This window comes from Podarcis bocagei (genome assembly GCF_964188305.1).
Source record: "Podarcis bocagei genome assembly, chromosome: 13".
NCBI classification, from domain to species: domain Eukaryota; kingdom Metazoa; phylum Chordata; class Lepidosauria; order Squamata; family Lacertidae; genus Podarcis; species Podarcis bocagei.
Genome location: NC_138138.1, coordinates 1,035,869 through 1,054,826, shown reverse-complemented (window position 1 = coordinate 1,054,826; position 18,958 = coordinate 1,035,869). Strand labels below are relative to the sequence as shown.

General features: G+C 48.8%; 1 protein-coding gene across 1 annotated transcript in view; it reads right to left on the bottom strand.

The window, feature by feature from the left end:
- Window positions 1–18,958, bottom strand: part of LOC308572459 (solute carrier family 2, facilitated glucose transporter member 5-like) — a 39,970-nt gene that overhangs the window by 8,706 nt on the left and 12,306 nt on the right. Inside the window, exons 9-12 of the mRNA XM_081168545.1 lie at window positions 16,355–16,465; window positions 15,446–15,547; window positions 13,995–14,070; window positions 13,429–13,556 (exon numbers count right to left, since the gene is read on the bottom strand). Coding sequence (XP_081024671.1) covers window positions 13,429–13,556; window positions 13,995–14,070; window positions 15,446–15,547; window positions 16,355–16,465 — 417 coding nt within the window. The remainder of the gene's footprint in view (window positions 1–13,428; window positions 13,557–13,994; window positions 14,071–15,445; window positions 15,548–16,354; window positions 16,466–18,958) is intronic.

Sequence of the window (18,958 nt, the reverse complement as noted above, 5' to 3'; positions counted from 1 at the left end):
GAAGGAGCAAAAAGGGTTTTCTTGTGTGTGTGTGTGTGTTTCTTTGTGGCTGATTAGCTGTTTTCCCTGTGTAAAGGTCAGAGGGGGCAGGGTTTCTGTTGAGGCAGGGGATTAGCTGTGGGAGGAGCTTATCAGAGTTTGCAGGGCAGTAGTTGAAGAAGGAGCAAAAAGGGTTTTCTTGTGTGTGTGTGTGTGTGTTTCTTTGTGGCTGATTAGCTGTTTTCCCTGTGTAAAGGTCAGAGGGGGCAGGGTTTCTGTTGAGGCAGGGGATTAGCTGTGGGAGGAGCTTATCAGAGTTTGCAGGGCAGTAGTTGAAGAAGGAGCAAAAAGGGTTTTCTTGTGTGTGTGTGTGTGTGTGTGTGTTTCTTTGTGGCTGATTAGCTGTTTTCCCTGTGTAAAGGTCAGAGGGGGCAGGGTTTCTGTTGAGGCAGGGGATTAGCTGTGGGAGGAGCTTATCAGAGTTTGCAGGGCAGTAGTTGAAGAAGGAGCAAAAAGGGTTTTCTTGTGTGTGTGTGTGTGTGTGTTTCTTTGTGGCTGATTAGCTGTTTTCCCTGTGTAAAGGTCAGAGGGGGCAGGGTTTCTGTTGAGGCAGGGGATTAGCTGTGGGAGGAGCTTATCAGAGTTTGCAGGGCAGTAGTTGAAGAAGGAGCAAAAAGGGTTTTCTTGTGTGTGTGTGTGTGTTTCTTTGTGGCTGATTAGCTGTTTTCCCTGTGTAAAGGTCAGAGGGGGCAGGGTTTCTGTTGAGGCAGGGGATTAGCTGTGGGAGGAGCTTATCAGAGTTTGCAGGGCAGTAGTTGAAGAAGGAGCAAAAAGGGTTTTCTTGTGTGTGTGTGTGTGTTTCTTTGTGGCTGATTAGCTGTTTTCCCTGTGTAAAGGTCAGAGGGGGCAGGGTTTCTGTTGAGGCAGGGGATTAGCTGTGGGAGGAGCTTATCAGAGTTTGCAGGGCAGTAGTTGAAGAAGGAGCAAAAAGGGTTTTCTTGTGTGTGTGTGTGTGTTTCTTTGTGGCTGATTAGCTGTTTTCCCTGTGTAAAGGTCAGAGGGGGCAGGGTTTCTGTTGAGGCAGGGGATTAGCTGTGGGAGGAGCTTATCAGAGTTTGCAGGGCAGTAGTTGAAGAAGGAGCAAAAAGGGTTTTCTTGTGTGTGTGTGTGTGTTTCTTTGTGGCTGATTAGCTGTTTTCCCTGTGTAAAGGTCAGAGGGGGCAGGGTTTCTGTTGAGGCAGGGGATTAGCTGTGGGAGGAGCTTATCAGAGTTTGCAGGGCAGCGGCGCGCGCCTGACGGCGCGCGCAGTTATACCCATCTTTTAGATTTAGGGGAGCTAGTCTCAAACGTTTGTTGGGGGAGACCTAGGTTTTTTTTGTGGGGGAAGTTATTTGTCCTGTTGTCAGGGCTGCCACTCAGTCCCAGCTCACATAGGACCACGTTAGCCAGCGTTCAGGTTAAAAGAGTCTTTATTGGATTACAGCTTCCATTTCCAAACTGCAATATGCAGCCCTACTTCTTCTAGGTCAGACCGGCGAAGACCCGTCTGAGTCTCCGCCTCTAGCACACCAGCTTAATACCCTAGCCTTGCTCCACCTCCTGCGCCTTTCCCTCCGTCTCTGGGTCCTTCTGCCCCCCGGGGTCTCCTTTTTCCTACTCTCTTCTGACGCGGACCCCCCTGACCCTTCCGCCTCCTTGCGGCGGGCTTTGGGACCTGGTTCACTCTCTGGGCTGCTTACTGCGCCAGCTTCCGCTACATTTGAACTTGGCGCGCGCGCCCAACTCTCAACCTTCCTCTTGATCGTTTCGTCGCTCCCCGAGGTGGGCGTGACTACTCCTGACTCATGCCCTCCCTCCTTCTGAAAGCCTCCGGAACCCGATATCTGGTCCCCTTTCTCCCCGCTGTTCCCGTCTGGGTACGTGGGTCCCGATCTCCAACTGCTGCTCTCTGATTCCTCTCTGGACCCTTCTTCCTGGGGTGTCCCCCTGCTTTCCCCCCTTGCTCTGACTGCTGGCGCTCCCTTCTGGGAATCCTCGGACTCACTGGATAAGCTCGGCGATCTCGGTTCGTCATCCCCACTCATCTTTCCTTCGTATTCCTCCCCCTCGCTCTCTGTATCCTCCCTTCTCTGCGTCTCTGCTTCTGAACCCCTGACATCCATCAGGGGCCTGCGCGAATGAGTCGTCCTGCAACGCCCGCCGCACCGCCTCCAGGTCTACTGTGGCTGAAGCGCACGCCCACGCTGTTGGCGCGAAGATGTGCATGGCTGCCGCTGGCGTCGCCTCTTCGAGGTATTGCGGTTTTCGGGACAGTGCATCCGCCATGATGTTGGTGTCGCCTGGGACGTACTCTATTCGGAAATCGAAGTCAGCAAAGAACTCCGCCCAACGTATCTGCCTCTGGTTCAGGAACTTCGCCGTGCGCCAGTGCTCCAGATTCTTGTGGTCCGTGCAGACCTGCACCGTGTGCTTGGCGCCGATCAGGAAGTGCCTCCATGCTTTGAATGCTGCATGAATGGCAAGCAACTCCCTGTCCCAGATGGTGTAGTTCTGCTCCGACTTGCTGAGCTTTCTGGAGTAGAACGCTCCCGGTCTCCAGACCCCCTGTGGGTCCCTCTGCAGCAGGACAGCTCCCACTGCTCTATCGGACGCGTCTGTCTCTACCCGCATCGGTCTGCTGGGGTCGATATGCAGCAGTTGCTCTTCCGACGCGAAGAGACGCTTGAGTGCCTGAAAGGACTGCTCTGCCTGCTCCGTCCAGATGAATTTCTTTTTCTTGGAGCTTAGCGTGTCCGTAATAGCCGCCGTCTGCATCGCGAACCCTTTGATAAACTTGCGATAGAAGTTGGCGAAGCCGACAAACCGCTGGACCTCCTTCCGGTTGCGCGGGCTCTTCCAATCCAACACCGCTCGCACCTTGGCACTGTCCATGGCTAGCCCCTTGTCCGACAACTTGTAACCCAAGAAATCCACCTCCGTCGTGTCGAACTGGCACTTCTCCAGTTTGGCGTACAGTCTATGCTGCTGCAACCTCTCCAGCACCTCCCGAACGTCTTGGTCATGCGCTTGCTGCGACTCGGAGAATATCAGGATGTCATCCAGAAAGCAGACGCACTTCTTGTAGAGGAGTCCCGCCAACACATGATGCATGAAAGCTTGAAAACAGTGAGAACCGTTTTGCAATCCAAACGGCATCACTCTGTACTCGTAGGTGCCCAGAGGCGTGAACATGGCTGTCTTCCACTCATCGCCCTCCCTCATGCGGATGAGATTGTACGCCCCTCGCAGGTCCAACTTGGTAAACACGCGTCCCTTGCGCACCGTCGCCAGTAGGTCGTCAATCCTGGGCATGGGGAAATCAGAGGGCTTGGTCATCTTGTTCAAGAGGCGAAAATCCACCACCAGCCTCTTTTGGGGCGTGTCCTTCTTCTTCACAAAGAAAACAGGACTGCCCCCTACTGCCCTGGACTCCCGGATGAAACCGCGCTCCAAATTGTGATCTATGAACTGTTTGAGTTCCTGTAGTTCATCCTCAGACATGGAATACAGCCTCCCCTTCGGTAGCGTCGCCCCTGGTAGGAGGTCAATCTTGCAGTCATATTGCCTGTGCGGTGGTAACTTGTCTGCCTCCTTCTCGCAGAAGACCTCCAGAAAGTCTGCGTATTTGTGGGGGACTGCTTGCAACGTTCCCAACTGCAGTTGTGATTCCTCCTCCTCTCCCTCCTGTCCGGGCAGGATGCAGTGTTCTGCGCAGTAAGAGGAGCCGAAGATCAGCTGTCGCTGGTACCAAGCCAGTGTCGGACTGTGCCTGTCCAGCCAACTCATGCCCAACACAATGGGTGTGTCCGACAGTCGTGTGACGTTAAAACTGATGACTTCCCTGTGGTTGCCAAGGCGCATCACCATTGGCGGCGTTTGCTTCACCACCTGCCCCCCCCAGCAACTCTCTGCCATCCACTGTGACGACTTGCAGGGGCAGAGTGGCCGGCAATAGCTGTATAGCGTGCTGCTCCACAAAATCCTGTGCTATAAAGTCTGCGTTGCTTCCAGAATCCACAGAAAGCGGGACTTCGATAGTGACGCCATCGGGCAGCTGGAGAGATGCTGTGAGTTGCACTACTGGTTTGGGTGGGAGGGGGTCTGTGGGTTGCAAGATCGCTGGGGACTGCTTCAGTGATGCGTCTGGCTGGGCCCCAGTGCCTCTGTCTCCAGCCAGACATCGTCGTTTCCCTGCTGGTGTTCGCTGTGTTGCGTGGCCGCTTTCACCGTTGCGGAGGCTGCAGTGTGCTTGGAGCTCCTCTGGGGACACTCTTTCGCCAAGTGTTGAGAGCTGTCGCATATATAACACTTCCTGGTCCCTCTAGGAGGTTTAGTCTTGACTGCCGCCGGTGCAGGGGCTCTGGTAGCTGACTGAGCCCTGGCTCCTCCCACCTCCATAGGTTCCACTCCCCCTCCTGGCGGAGGTGTAGATTGCGCACGCGTAGCGTCCCTGGGAACGAAAGAGAAACTTCTCGCTGCTTCGCGCCCTCCACGTCCTTCGTCTCTGCACCACGGACGTTCTTCCAGCCTCACCCCCACAGTCAGCGCCCTTTGGACCACCTCCTGCGTGCTCCGGGGCCTCTCCCCCCTCGCAATTTCGTCTTTAACAGCACTGCTTAATCCCTCCCAGAAGAGGTCTCTGACTGGGGGCGAATCCCGGTCCCATTCCAAGGCACTGACCAGCGCAAAAAAGCGGGCGTGATACTGGCGTACGCTCGCCCTCCCTTGTTTCAGTCCATGAATCTCCCGTCGGGCAAGATCCACGTCAATGGTAGATAAAAAGCACGCATCCATCGCTTTGATAAAGGCATCTGCATTCTGAAGCGCCGGATCTTTATCCCTCCACAAATTGCGTAGCCACGCTTTAGCATCCCCATGCAAATGGGATAGTATAAACCCCACTTTCTCTTCCTCATCCCTAAAGTCTTTCGCCAGCAGTTGCAGTGCGCACATTACGTCCGCTCGAAAATTGGGGTACTGTTGTAAATTCCCATCGAAGTGAGCCACAAGCCCTCCTGCTCTCCGTGCCAACCCAACCCCCTCCGGTCTGGGTCCTGGCTGCCCATGCTTAGCCAATGCTTCAAACCTGGCGTGGAGATCTCTGTAGGCGGCTGCCGCATCCTCCTCCCTTTTCTTGGATGCCTGTACCTCCGCGTTCAATTGGGTCACTGCCTGTTGCAGCGCTGAAATTTTCTCTGCTTCCGTCATCTCTGCCAACCGTTGTGAGCTCGCTCCCAAACACCAATTTCCTCCTCTCGCTGCTTCTGCCTCCGCTGCGAGGTATCAGGTGTCCGAAGCTTAAATGAGACGGGTCTTACTGTCAGGGCTGCCACTCAGTCCCAGCTCACATAGGACCACGTTAGCCAGCGTTCAGGTTAAAAGAGTCTTTATTGGATTACAGCTTCCATTTCCAAACTGCAATATGCAGCCCTACTTCTTCTAGGTCAGACCGGCGAAGACCCGTCTGAGTCTCCGCCTCTAGCACACCAGCTTAATACCCTAGCCTTGCTCCACCTCCTGCGCCTTTCCCTCCGTCTCTGGGTCCTTCTGCCCCCCGGGGTCTCCTTTTTCCTACTCTCTTCTGACGCGGACCCCCCTGACCCTTCCGCCTCCTTGCGGCGGGCTTTGGGACCTGGTTCACTCTCTGGGCTGCTTACTGCGCCAGCTTCCGCTACATTTGAACTTGGCGCGCGCGCCCAACTCTCAACCTTCCTCTTGATCGTTTCGTCGCTCCCCGAGGTGGGCGTGACTACTCCTGACTCATGCCCTCCCTCCTTCTGAAAGCCTCCGGAACCCGATATCTGGTCCCCTTTCTCCCCGCTGTTCCCGTCTGGGTACGTGGGTCCCGATCTCCAACTGCTGCTCTCTGATTCCTCTCTGGACCCTTCTTCCTGGGGTGTCCCCCTGCTTTCCCCCCTTGCTCTGACTGCTGGCGCTCCCTTCTGGGAATCCTCGGACTCACTGGATAAGCTCGGCGATCTCGGTTCGTCATCCCCACTCATCTTTCCTTCGTATTCCTCCCCCTCGCTCTCTGTCTCCTCCCTTCTCTGCGTCTCTGCTTCTGAACCCCTGACACCTGTCTTCAAGCTTTTTATGATGGAGGACCTCTGTAGCCACCCCCAACGACACAATCTCAAGATGGAAGGGGAGGGAACAGCTGCAGTCGCCTGCGATTCCTGCGAAATGTTTGCCATCTTGCCAAAGGTTGCAGGCAGCTTTACCTGCACCAATTGCATGTTGATTGCCCTCTTAAAAGACAAAGTCCAGCAACTGGAGGAACGTGTAGCTACGCTCCAAAGAATTAGAGAGCTGGAGCTCTTCTTGGAAGCAACAGAGCACACCGTCCCCACCAAGGAGGAGACAGGGGACTCCCCTGAGAAGGAGGATAGTTCACCAACACAGGAGCCGGATATATGGAGAAACGTGACTCAAAGAAGTAGGAGGCCCAGGGTTCACTCTGATTGTTTAGAAATACACAATCGCTTTGAGGTCCTCTCCCCTAGCATGGAAGACGAAGAGCAGACTCCATTTGAGGATCTCTCCCTCATTACAGTCGATCAGGTATATGAAGACGAGCAGCAAAGTCAGTCCTCAGGGAATGTGCAGGCGACCTTGGAACGGACAGCTCACGGAAGAACCCCGACCAAACCCAAGAGGAGGCGTGTAGTGGTAATAGGGGATTCCCTACTGAGGGGAACAGAAGCAGTGATCTGTGGGCCTGACAAGATGTCTCGGGAAGTGTGCTGTCTCCCCGGGGCTAAGATCCAAGATGTAACTGAACGACTGCAAGGAATCATAAAACCCACTGACAAATACCCCTTCCTCTTGGTTCATGTGGGAACCAATGACACTGCAAGCAATAGCCTCCAGAAGATCAAAAGAGACTACGAGGCTCTCGGCAGGAAATTGAAGCAACTAAATGCACAAATTGTCATCTCGTCTGTCCTCCCAGTTGAACGACGTGGCCCAGGGAGAGAGGGGAAAATAGTGGAAGTGAACAGCTGGCTTCGCAAATGGTGTAAACAGGAACGGTTTGGATTCTTAGATCACGGACTGCAGTTTCTTGAAGATGGACTTCTGGCAAGTGATGGGCTGCACCTCACAACGGTTGGGAGAAATGTTTTTGCCAAAAATCTCAGAAACCTCATCAGTCGGGCTTTAAACTGACTAATGTGGGGGAGGGAGACAGTGCTCCTGAAGGTATGAGTCTATCAATTAATGAAGATGATCATCCAAATGTCATAGACCAAATGGAGCAAACAGCACGCGGACCTAGTGGTGGGAGGAAAAAATCCTTAAATAAGAGACACAGGGGAATGATCAATGGACTTCAATGTCTGTACACTAATGCGCAAAGCATGGGAAATAAACAAGATGAGCTTGAGCTCTTGGTACAGCAAGCTAAATATGACATAATAGGCATCACTGAAACCTGGTGGGATAAGTCCCACGATTGGAATGTAATAATGGGGGGATACAATCTATTTCAGAGAAACAGACCAGACAAGAAAGGAGGAGGAGTGGCGTTATATGTCAGGGATGTGTATACCTGTGAAGAGATCCAAGATTTAGAACCTCAAAGCCAAAGTGAGAGCATTTGGGTCAAAATTAAGGGAGAGAAGAATAACAGAGACCTCATTGTGGGAGTTTACTATAGATCCCCAAGCCAAACGGAGGACATAGATGATGCCTTCCTGGAACAGATGGCCAAGCATGCAAAAGGAAGGGAGATAGTAGTAATGGGGGACTTCAATTACCCGGATATTTGTTGGACGTCAAACTCAGCCAAGAGCATAAGGTCAAACAGATTCCTCACTGGCCTTGCAGACAACTTCATTGTCCAGAAAGTGGGAGAAGCAACAAGAGGAACAGCCATTTTAGATCTGGTCCTAACCAATGTTGATGACCTAGTTAGTGGGGTAGATGTGGAAGGATCATTAGGCGCGAGTGATCATGCTCTTCTGAAGTTTACTATACAGCGGAAAGGAGCAGCCAAGCATACTAGGACTCAATTTCTTGACTTTAAGAAAGCCGACATCATAAAACTTAGGGAAGTGCTGGGTGAGATCCCATGGACAGCAATACTAAAAGGAAAGGGAGTTCATGATGGCTGGGAATTTGTTAAGAGGGAGATAGTAAAAGCACAACGTCAGGCAATACCAATGAGACGGAAACATGGAAGGTGCCTAAAGAAGCCAGGGTGGCTATCTAAAGAACTTTTAACTGAATTAAGATTAAAAAAGGATGTGTACAAAAAATGGAAAAGGGGGGAAACCACCAAAGAGGAATTCAAACAAATAGCCAGCACGTGTAGACACAAAGTCAGAAAAGCTAAAGCACAGAATGAACTCAGGCTTGCTAGAGAGGTTAAAAGCAACAAAAAAGGCTTTTATGGGTATGTTCGTAGCAAAAGGAAGAACAGAGAAACAGTTGGGTCACTCAGAGGAGAAGATGGTGAAATGCAAACAGGGGACACAGAAAGGGCTGAACTCCTCAATTCCTTCTTTGCCTCAGTCTTCTCCGATAAAGAAAACAATGCCCGACCTGAAGAATTTGGAGCAAATGATTCAGCAAAGGAAACACAGCCCAGAATAACTAAGGAGATAGTACAAGAATATTTGGCTAGTTTAGATGTATTCAAGTCTCCAGGGCCAGATGAACTGCATCCAAGAGTATTAAAAGAACTGGCAGATGTGATCTCAGAACCACTGGCAGTCATCTTTGAGAATTCCTGGAGAACAGGCGAAGTCCCGGCAGACTGGAGGAGGGCAAATGTTGTCCCTATTTTCAAAAAGGGGAAAAGAGAGGACCCAAATAATTACCGCCCAGTCAGTCTGACATCAATACCAGGGAAGATTCTGGAGCAGATCATTAAGCAAACATTCTGTGAGCACCTAGAAAGGAATGCTGTGATCACCAATAGTCAGCATGGATTTCTGAAAAATAAGTCATGTCAGACTAACCTGATCTCGTTTTTTGACAGAATTACAAGCCTGGTAGATGAAGGGAACGCAGTGGATGTAGCCTACCTTGATTTCAGCAAGGCATTTGACAAGGTGCCCCATGATATTCTTGTAAAGAAGCTGGTAAAATGCGGTCTTGACTATGCTACCACTCAGTGGATTTGTAACTGGCTGACTGACCGAACCCAAAGGGTGCTCATCAATGGTTCCTCTTCAACCTGGAGAAGAGTGACTAGTGGGGTGCCACAGGGTTCTGTCTTGGGCCCGGTCTTATTCAACATCTTTATCAACGACTTGGATGATGGACTCAAGGGCATCCTGATCAAATTTGCAGATGACACCAAACTGGGAGGGGTGGCTAACACCCCAGAGGACAGGATCACACTTCAAAACGACCTTGACAGATTAGAGAACTGGGCAAAAACAAACAAGATGAATTTTAACAGGGAGAAATGTAAAGTATTGCACTTGGGCAAAAAAAATGAGAGGCACAAATACAAGATGGGTGACACTTGGCTTGAGAGCAGTACATGTGAAAAGGATCTAGGAGTCTTGGTTGACCACAAACTTGACATGAGCCAACAGTGTGACGCGGCAGCTAAAAAAGCCAATGCAGTTCTGGGCTGCATCAATAGGAGTATAGCATCTAGATCAAGGGAAGTAATAGTGCCACTGTATTCTGCTCTGGTCAGACCACACCTGGAGTACTGTGTCCAGTTCTGGGCACCACAATTCAAGAAGGACACTGACAAACTGGAACGTGTCCAGAGGAGGGCAACCAAAATGGTCAAAGGCCTGGAAACGATGCCTTATGAGGAACGGCTAAGGGAGCTGGGCATGTTTAGCCTGGAGAAGAGGAGGTTAAGGGGTGATATGATAGCCATGTTTAAATATATAAAAGGATGTCACATAGAGGAGGGAGAAAGGTTGTTTTCTGCTGCTCCAGAGAAGCGGACACGGAGCAATGGATCCAAACTACAAGAAAGAAGATTCCACCTAAACATTAGGAAGAACTTCCTGACAGTAAGAGCTGTTCGACAGTGGAATTTGCTGCCAAGGAGTGTGGTGGAGTCTCCTACTTTGGAGGTCTTTAAGCAGAGGCTTGACAACCATATGTCAGGAGTGCTCTGATGGTGTTTCCTGCTTGGCAGGGGGTTGGACTCGATGGCCCTTGTGGTCTCTTCCAACTCTATGATTCTATGATTCTATGATTCTATGATTCTTAGGGAAAGTACATTTAAGTACCTTTTTCATTTCATTATATATCATTTCCCAGAAAGCCTTAATCTTCGGGCACGTCCACCAAAGGTGATAAAAGGTACCTTCAGTTTCTTTACATTTCCAACACTTATTGTCAGGCAAATGGTAAATTTTTGCTAGCTTGACTGGGGTCATGTACCACCTATAGATCATTTTCATAATATTTTCCTTTAAGGCATTACATGCCGTAAATTTTATACCGGTGTTCCACAACCATTCCCAGTCAGCAAACATAATGTTGTGACCAATGTCCTGTGCCCACTTAATCATAGCTGATTTAACTGTTTCATCTTGTGTATTCCATTTCAGCACCAAGTTATACATTCTTGACAAATTCTTAGTATTGGGTTCTAACAGTTCAGTTTCTAATTTTGATTTCTCCACCTGGAAGCCAATTTTCCTGTCTTGTTTATAAACCTCCATTATTTTATAATAATGGAGCCAGTCTCGTACTTTGGATTTCAATTTCTCATGACTCTGTAACTTCAATTCATTTCCATCTTGTTCCAAAATTTCCCAATACTTTGGCCATTCGGCTTCCATATTAAGTTTTTTCAACGCTTTAGCCTCCAAAGGTGACAACCATCTAGGGGTTTTGTTTTCCAACAGATCTTTATATCTTATCCAAACATTATATCATGCTTTTCTAACAATATGATTTTTAAAGGCCCTATGCACCTTAACTTTGTCATACCATAGATATGCATGCCAACCAAATGCATTATTAAAACCTTCTAAATCCAAGATATCTGTATTCTCGAGGAGCATCCACTCTTTCAACCAGCAAAACGCTGCTGATTCATAGTACAATTTTAAGTCCGGCAGGGCAAATCCCCCTCTTTCCTTTGCATCCGTTAGTATTTTAAATTTTATTCTGGGCTTTTTGCCCTGCCAGACAAATTTCGAAATGTCCTTCTGCCACCTCTTGAAACAGTCCATCTTGTCAAGAATTTGCAATGTTTGGAACAAAAATAACATTCTAGGCAATACATTCATCTTAATAACTGCAATTCGGCCCAACATTGACAGTTTCAAATTTGACCATATTTCTAGATCTTTTTTAACTTCTAACCAACATTTCTCATAGTTGTCTTTATACAAGTTCAAATTCTTAGATGTCAAATGAACCCCTAGGTATTTCACCTTCTTAACCACTGTCAAACCTGTTTCATTCTGGAACTTCTCCCTCTCCATGACTGTTAATTTTTTTCCCAAAACCTTAGTCTTTTGTTTATTCAGTTTAAATCCAGCCACTTGACCAAATTCTTGAATTAATTCCAACACCCTTTTTGTACTAGTGTCTGGCTCTTGTAAAGTAAGTACTAAGTCATCTGCAAAGGCCCTTAACTTATAATGTTTAGCTCCGACCTGTACCCCTTTAACCTGCTGGTCATCTCTAATCATGTTTAGCAACACCTCCAGAACAGAAATAAAGAGTAATGGGGAAATTGGGCACCCCTGTCGTGTTCCTTTTTCTATTTTGAATTCTTCAGTTATCACATTATTTACAATCAACTTCGCTTTTTGTTCAGAATATATAGCACCCATACCATTCTCAAATCCTTGGCCTACCCCCATCCCATGAAGATTCTTTTTCATAAAACTCCAAGAAATATTGTCAAAGTCATGATGTCAGGTCGTAACGTGACCTCATGACGTCATGCAGCCTCGCTCCCCGGCCTCGGAAACTGATTTGCGGTGGTAATCAGGTTCCGAGACCTTGGAAAGCCCCCTGAGTCCAACTTCTGGTGAGGAGCGGATAGGACTCATCAACCTGGGAAGGCAACCCATCTAGGAGAAGGAAAACTGTTATCCTAAACCAGGGGTAGGCAACCTAAGGCCTGGGGGCCAGATCCAGCCCAATCGCCTTCTCAATCCGGCCCACGGGCGGTCCAGGAATCAGCACGTTTTTACATGAGTAGAATGTGTCCTTTTATTTAAAATGCATCTCTGGTTTATATGTGGGGCCCGCCTGGTGTTTTTACATGAGTAGAATGTGTCCTTTTATTTAAAATGCATCTCTGGTTTATATGTGGGGCCCGCCTGGTGTTTTTACATGAGTAGAATGTGTGCTTTTATTTGAAATGCATCTCTGGGTTATTTGTGGGGCATAGGAATTCGTTCATCCCCCCCCCCAAAAAAAATATAGTCCGGCCCCTCACAAGGTCTGAGGGATGGTGGACCAACCCACGGCTGAAAAAGGTTGCTGACCCCTGTCCTAAACCTCTGCAGCCTTGTGGGATATCTTCAGGAGAAGAAAAGGCTAAGGAGAAAACCCTACACAAATCTAGAGTGGAGTCCCTAAGATGGTTGGGTGGTGCCTTGTATGCCTCCTTCTGGCAACTCCTGCAGCCAAGCTGGTGCCCGGCGTATTACTTTGCTTTCCTTTGGACTACATCATCGAGGCTGATGATGTCAAGTGTCTTGACTTCTTGGCAGCTCAGGAGCTCCATACACTCTACCCAGGCTTACACCCCAGAGAGGTCACTTTGGTGCTACTAATGCAGCGGTTTGACTTCACCCCCACTCCATTTGTCTCCCGAGATGCCAGCAACAAAAAAATATACAGATAGTCCTACTCAAAGTAGACCCATTGAGGTGAATGGACATGGCTAACTACTAAAGTCCATTAATTTCGGCAGCTCTCCCTGGAGTAGGACTTATTTCAGCAACATCTTGCGGGCCAGTATTTCCCCACCCCTGGTACACAGCCAGTGGGGTGGAGTGGTTATAGTGTCGAACCAGGAGCTAGGAGAGACCAGGGTTTAAATCTCCACTGCTCCATGGGGCTCACTGGGCGACTTTAGGCCAGTCATGAACCCTCAGCCTAAGTACCTTGCAGGGTTTTTGTGAGGATGAAATGGAAAGGTGCAGGAGAGACCCAGGCAAGCCACCTGGAGCTTCTGGGAGGATAGGTGGGATATAAATGCAATATATAGGTAAGAAATATTATGTCCACCTCCAGGTAGTTTCATTAAAAAAAATTGACATCATTTGTAGTTTCTGGAAGATGTGCAGACTCTGGTTTGACGAGCCTACAAGGGAAGAGCTTCAGCAACACCTGGAAGGCCAAAAGCTCCTCACCTGGGTGAGTTAGATGGACCAATGGTCTGACTCAGTGGAAGGCGTCTTCCTGTGCTCCCGAACCAGTTCAGACCACCCCCTCTTCTCTTCCAAACAACTCACCTCTATCTGAATGAATATCATCCCCATAGTGAAGTGCAGGAACCAGTGCACAAAGCCCCCGAGCATGAAGGCTATGGAGCGGGATGGCTGGAGGAACAGCTCCAGTATGATCATGTTGGGTATGGGACCTGGGCGGGGAAGAAAGGATTCGAGGCTGTTTTTCATGGACTTGCTCATTCATCCATAGCGATTCGAACGGAACTGGTGCAGTTAAAGAGCTCTTGCGTGCCTAGTTCAAAACTTGGCTGGATCTACACTGACCTTTTAAGCATTATTAGAACGATATATAGTTCTAAAACGTCACAGGGCATACTGGTAATATATAGAATTATTATTATTATTATTATTATTATTATTATTATTATTATTATTAGTTTTGTTTTCTACATAGGTACCATTTTTTCTTCTTTTTATGACTAATCTTACTCTGTGCACTTGTAATTATGTACTCTTTGTTTTTCAATAATTTTTTTTTATTAAAAAAAAAACACTTAAACAGAAATAAAACAAGTGGCCCGCCCTGTTTGCCTCTTTGAAGGAACTCTCTAGGTCACCTGAGTCCTTACCTGGCCCAAGGATGTGCCCAAAGATCAAGATGAGGAAAAAGACTGAAGTGACGTATGTCATCAATGGCATGGTTTCCTGTGGGAGAAAGTTGAGCGTTCTTCAGACATGTATGAATGAGAGTGCCTGGCACACCTTAAATTAAAGCAGGAGGGAGGAGCACTTCTCAGACTGAGGGCCTTCCGAACCACAATTCAGTGGCGGGTGGGACAGAGGCAAAAGTGGGTGGACAAGGGCTTCTAGAGTTGGACGGGTCCTCCCCAGGTCATCTAGTTCAACCCCTTGCAATGCAGGGATCACAATTAAAGAAGCCTTGACTGGTGGCCATCCAACATTTAAAAGCCTCCCCAAAAGGAGAGCCCACCACCTTCCGAGAGAAAATCTGTTCTCCTGTCGAGCAGCTCTTAGTGTCAGAAAGTACCGGTACTTCCAAATGTTTCATTGGAATATCCCTTTCCCGGTAAGCTGGTTTCGCTCACATTCACACGTCTCTCTAAACTCCATCGAGACAAGCAAGAGGCACGATCAGGGTTCAAGGATACGTTCCGGACAGGCAAAAAACCCTCCTGGTTAAAGCACAGCCAGAGAGTGGTGTGGCCTGGTGAGAGCGGGTGTGGCCTAGCGAGTGTTCTGAGGGCCAGGCAAAGAGACCCAGAGGGCCACATTTGCGCCCCTTCCCCAGCCTGAGTGACCCCACCCCTGGATTAAGATACAGGCAACTCGGCATTTATGTGGGGGTTACGTTCCAAGGCACTTGCAGCAGAGCATCGAGGGCTGGGAATGCAAGAGGCAGATACATTTTTGCAGGAAAGACCCGCCAACATCATTCCTTCCTGCTCTTCCACCTGACACCAGATCTGAGTGGATTTTCAGCTGCCTTATCCTGAAGGAGACCAATGCTCCATCTGGCTCAGTTTGGTCCACACCAGGTTTTTGCCAAACTTGGGTTGGGTCTCCAGCTCTTTTTGGACTACAACTCCCATCATCCCTAGCTAGCAGACCAGTGGTCAAGGGATGATGGGAACTGTAGACCAAAAACAGCTGGAGATCCAAGTTTGGGAAACCCTGGTCTACACTGGAGTGGGATATCCCACTTTATCACTACCCTAAGGAGTCTCAAAGCGGCTAACATTCTCCTTTCCCTTCCTCCCCCACAACAAACACTCTGTGAGGTGAGTGGGGCTGAGAGACTTCAGAGAAGTGTGACTGGCCCAAGGTCACCCAGCAGCTGCATGGGGAGGAGCGGGGAATCGAACCCGATTCACCAGATTACGAGTCTACCGCTCTTAACCACTGCACCACACTGGCTATCACGGTTCTTCAGGGTTTCAGAGGCTGCGGTGGACTGAACCTGGGACCTTCTGCATGCCAAGCAGGTGCTCTGTGATGGAGCTACAGCCCTTCGCTTGCTGGGTGACACTCTCTAAATCACACCAGGTTTTGAGCAGCAAACCTGAAGTTCGAGGGTCATGGTTAACAGAATGCAGAGGATGCTGCATATCGCTAATCCAGTGAGGAGGAGTATCCTTCGCCCCACAAAGTCTACTGTATAAACCTAGAGGGTATAACAACAGAGAAGAAAGAGAGAGTTTGTGTGCAGAAATGAGAAAGAGAATAAAAGGAGGCCACCAGGAATCAACAGAGGTAACTTCCATACACAGGGCTGCCTTTAGATGGCGCAGGGGTCCCATAATTCCATATACCCTCCAACGCGGGTGGCACTGTGGTCTAAACCACTGAGCCTCTTGGGCTTGTTGATCAGAAGATTGGTGGTTCGAATCCGCACGACGGGGTGAGCTCCTCTTGCTCTGTCCCAGCTCCTGCCAACCTAGCAATTTGAAAGCACTGCAGTGCAAGTAGATAAATAGGTAGTGCTGCGACGGCAAGGTAAAGGAAGAAGAAGAAGAGTTTGGATTTGATATCCCGCCTTTCACTCCCTTTAAGGGCGTTTCCGTGCGCTCTGGTTTGCGTCACGGTGTCCCGTTGCGCCAGAAGCGGTTTAGTCATGCTGGCCACATGACCCGGGGACAAACGCCGGCTCCCTGGGCCTGAAAAGCGAGATGAGCTCCGCACCCCATAGTCACCTTTGATGGGGCTTAACTGTCCAGAGGTTCGTTAACTTTACTTTACCCTCCAATATTTCTCTGATGAAAATAGGGACGTCCTAAGGAAAACCAGGACAGCTTCTGTAAATCCAGGACTGTCCCTGGAAAATAGGGACACTTGGAGCATCTTCACATGTCCTATGTGGGCATGTGCAGAAGGTTCCCCCAGGGATTCTTTCAAGTGACAACAGCGCAATTTTAACACCCTTTGAAACAGATTGGAACTTTGAGGAAGGGAGAGAGAGAGAGAGGCTTACCACGATCATCAGCGAGACTGCGATGAAAATACTTGACAACACAGTGATATACCGGGCTTCCTGCTTCTTGAACCTCAAAGTTGCATAGATTCTCTCTGAGTAATAGAATACCTGGAAGCAAACCACAACTATGGAATGCCCTCCAACCGGAGGCACTGATGGCAGAAGATTGGACAAAATCAGGGCTTTCAATGGCTGCTTGTTGCCATGAGGGCTGCCAGGTGCAGCGGACCACAAGGAAACCCTCAGAAAAGAGAGGGCTCTTGGGCATGGGACCTGCTGGCGGGTTTTTTGTAAAGAAGCTGGTAAAATGTGGTCTTGACTCTGCTACCACTCAGTGGATTTGTAACTGGCTGACTGACCGAACCCAAAGGGTGCTCATCAATGGTTCCTCTTCATCCTGGAGAAGAGTGACTAGTGGGGTGCCACAGGGTTCTGTCTTGGGCCCGGTCTTATTTAACATCTTTATCAACGACTTGGATGATGGACTCAAGGGCATCCTGATCAAATTTGCAGATGACACCAAACTGGGAGGGGTGGCTAACACCCCAGAGGAGAGGATCACACTTCAAAACGACCTTGACAGATTAGAGAACTGGGCAAAAACAAACAAAATGAATTTTAACAGGGAGAAATGTAAAGTATTGCACTTGGGCAAAAAAAATGAGAGGCACAAATACAAGATGGGTGACACCTGGCTTGAGAGCAGTACATGTGAAAAGGATCTAGGAGTCTTGGTTGACCACAAACTTGACATGAGCCAACAGTGTGACGCGGCAGCTAAAAAAGCCAATGCAATTCTGGGCTGCATCAATAGGAGTATAGCATCTAGATCAAGGGAAGTAATAGTGCCACTGTATTCTGCTCTGGTCAGACCACACCTGGAGTACTGTGTCCAGTTCTGGGCACCACAATTCAAGAAGGACACTGACAAACTGGAACGTGTCCAGAGGAGGGCAACCAAAATGGTCAAAGGCCTGGAAACGATGCCTTATGAGGAACGGCTAAGGGAGCTGGGCATGTTTAGCCTGGAGAAGAGGAGGTTAAGGGGTGATATGATAGCCATGTTCAAATATATAAAAGGATGTCACATAGAGGAGGGAGAAAGGTTGTTTTCTGCTGCTCCAGAGAAGCGGACACGGAGCAATGGATCCAAACTACAAGAAAGAAGATTCCACCTAAACATTAGGAAGAACTTCCTGACAGTAAGAGCTGTTCGACAGTGGAATTTGCTGCCAAGGAGTGTGGTGGAGTCTCCTACTTTGGAGGTCTTTAAGCAGAGGCTTGACAAACATATGTCAGGAGTGCTCTGATGGTGTTTCCTGCTTTGCAGGGGGTTGGACTCGATGGCCCTTGTGGTCTCTTCCAATTCTATGATTCTATGATTCCCAGAGGGATCTGCTTGGCCGCTGTGAGAACAGGATGCTAGACTGGATGGGCCATTGGCCAGATCCAGTAGGCTCTTCTCATCTTCTGATGCTCTTAACTCCCAGACTGCCAGCATTTTGTGGGAGCGAGTGAAATGCATCCTGGGATATATATACGGTGTTTCTATTCTGCAACATGTCATTAACCCATGTGTGTAGGAGGAGGCCTGCTCTGCAAACTCCAGAGCAGTTGTGGAACCTGTAGCCCTCCAGATATTGCTAGACTACAGCTCCCATCAGCCCCAGCCAGCATGGCCCAAGAAGCAGGGAGGATTGTGGGAGCTGGAGTCAAAATCCCACCAGCGCTTGTGGTTAGGGATGGCTGAATCTGTCCATTTTGATTTCTCCCGGTTTCACATTTTTCCAAGTTGGGGTTCCAGTTCTACACATTTATTCTTCACCAGCATGCTTTTTTAATTTTCTGCTAAGTCCTCCTAAAAAATCATCAGCCTTTTAGTGCATTTTTCTCCCAGTTAAACATATTTTTGGATTCAGTTTTCCCTAATATGCACATATAATACATATAATATAATACATATTTTTCTGTTATTTTCTCCAGTAGATGCACCTTAATGCACACTTTAATCCTACCGTATGCGCTTTTGGACTTGTTAGTTAATACGACAGAGAACTGCATTGCAAAATTCAAAGGAGTGCCGATTTTGATGGAGGGCTGTCTTTTGGTTCTGATACTGCTTCAGAAAGTATGAATCAGGCAAGTCCGCACTGAAATGAAGGCCAAATCAAATTTCTCCTCCATCTGTAGATGAGAGGTGGACAAAAACTTCTCTCTACTTTTTGCACACCTTGCATAATTTTATGCAACTCTATTGAGCCACCTATGGCTCGCCTTTTCTCTCAGCCAAAGCAGCCACTCATACAGTGACACAGCTGGGAACCTCTTTTTTCCTGGGTGATGTTCTCAGCTTCCAGGAGCCTTTAGTCCAGGGATGGGGAAACGTCGGCCCTCAGGATGTTGCACAACTACAACTCCCATCAGCCCCCGCAATCCTGTCCAATAGCTAGAGATTATGGGAGCTGTAGTTCAGCAGCCACTGGGAGTCCACAGGTGCCTTAGACCTGGACTAGAGTCTTCTGGGAGCTGGGATCACCATGCAGAAAAGGAGGTTCCCTGCTGCATCTCTGCATGAGTGCTTGTTCGGATGAAAATTAACAC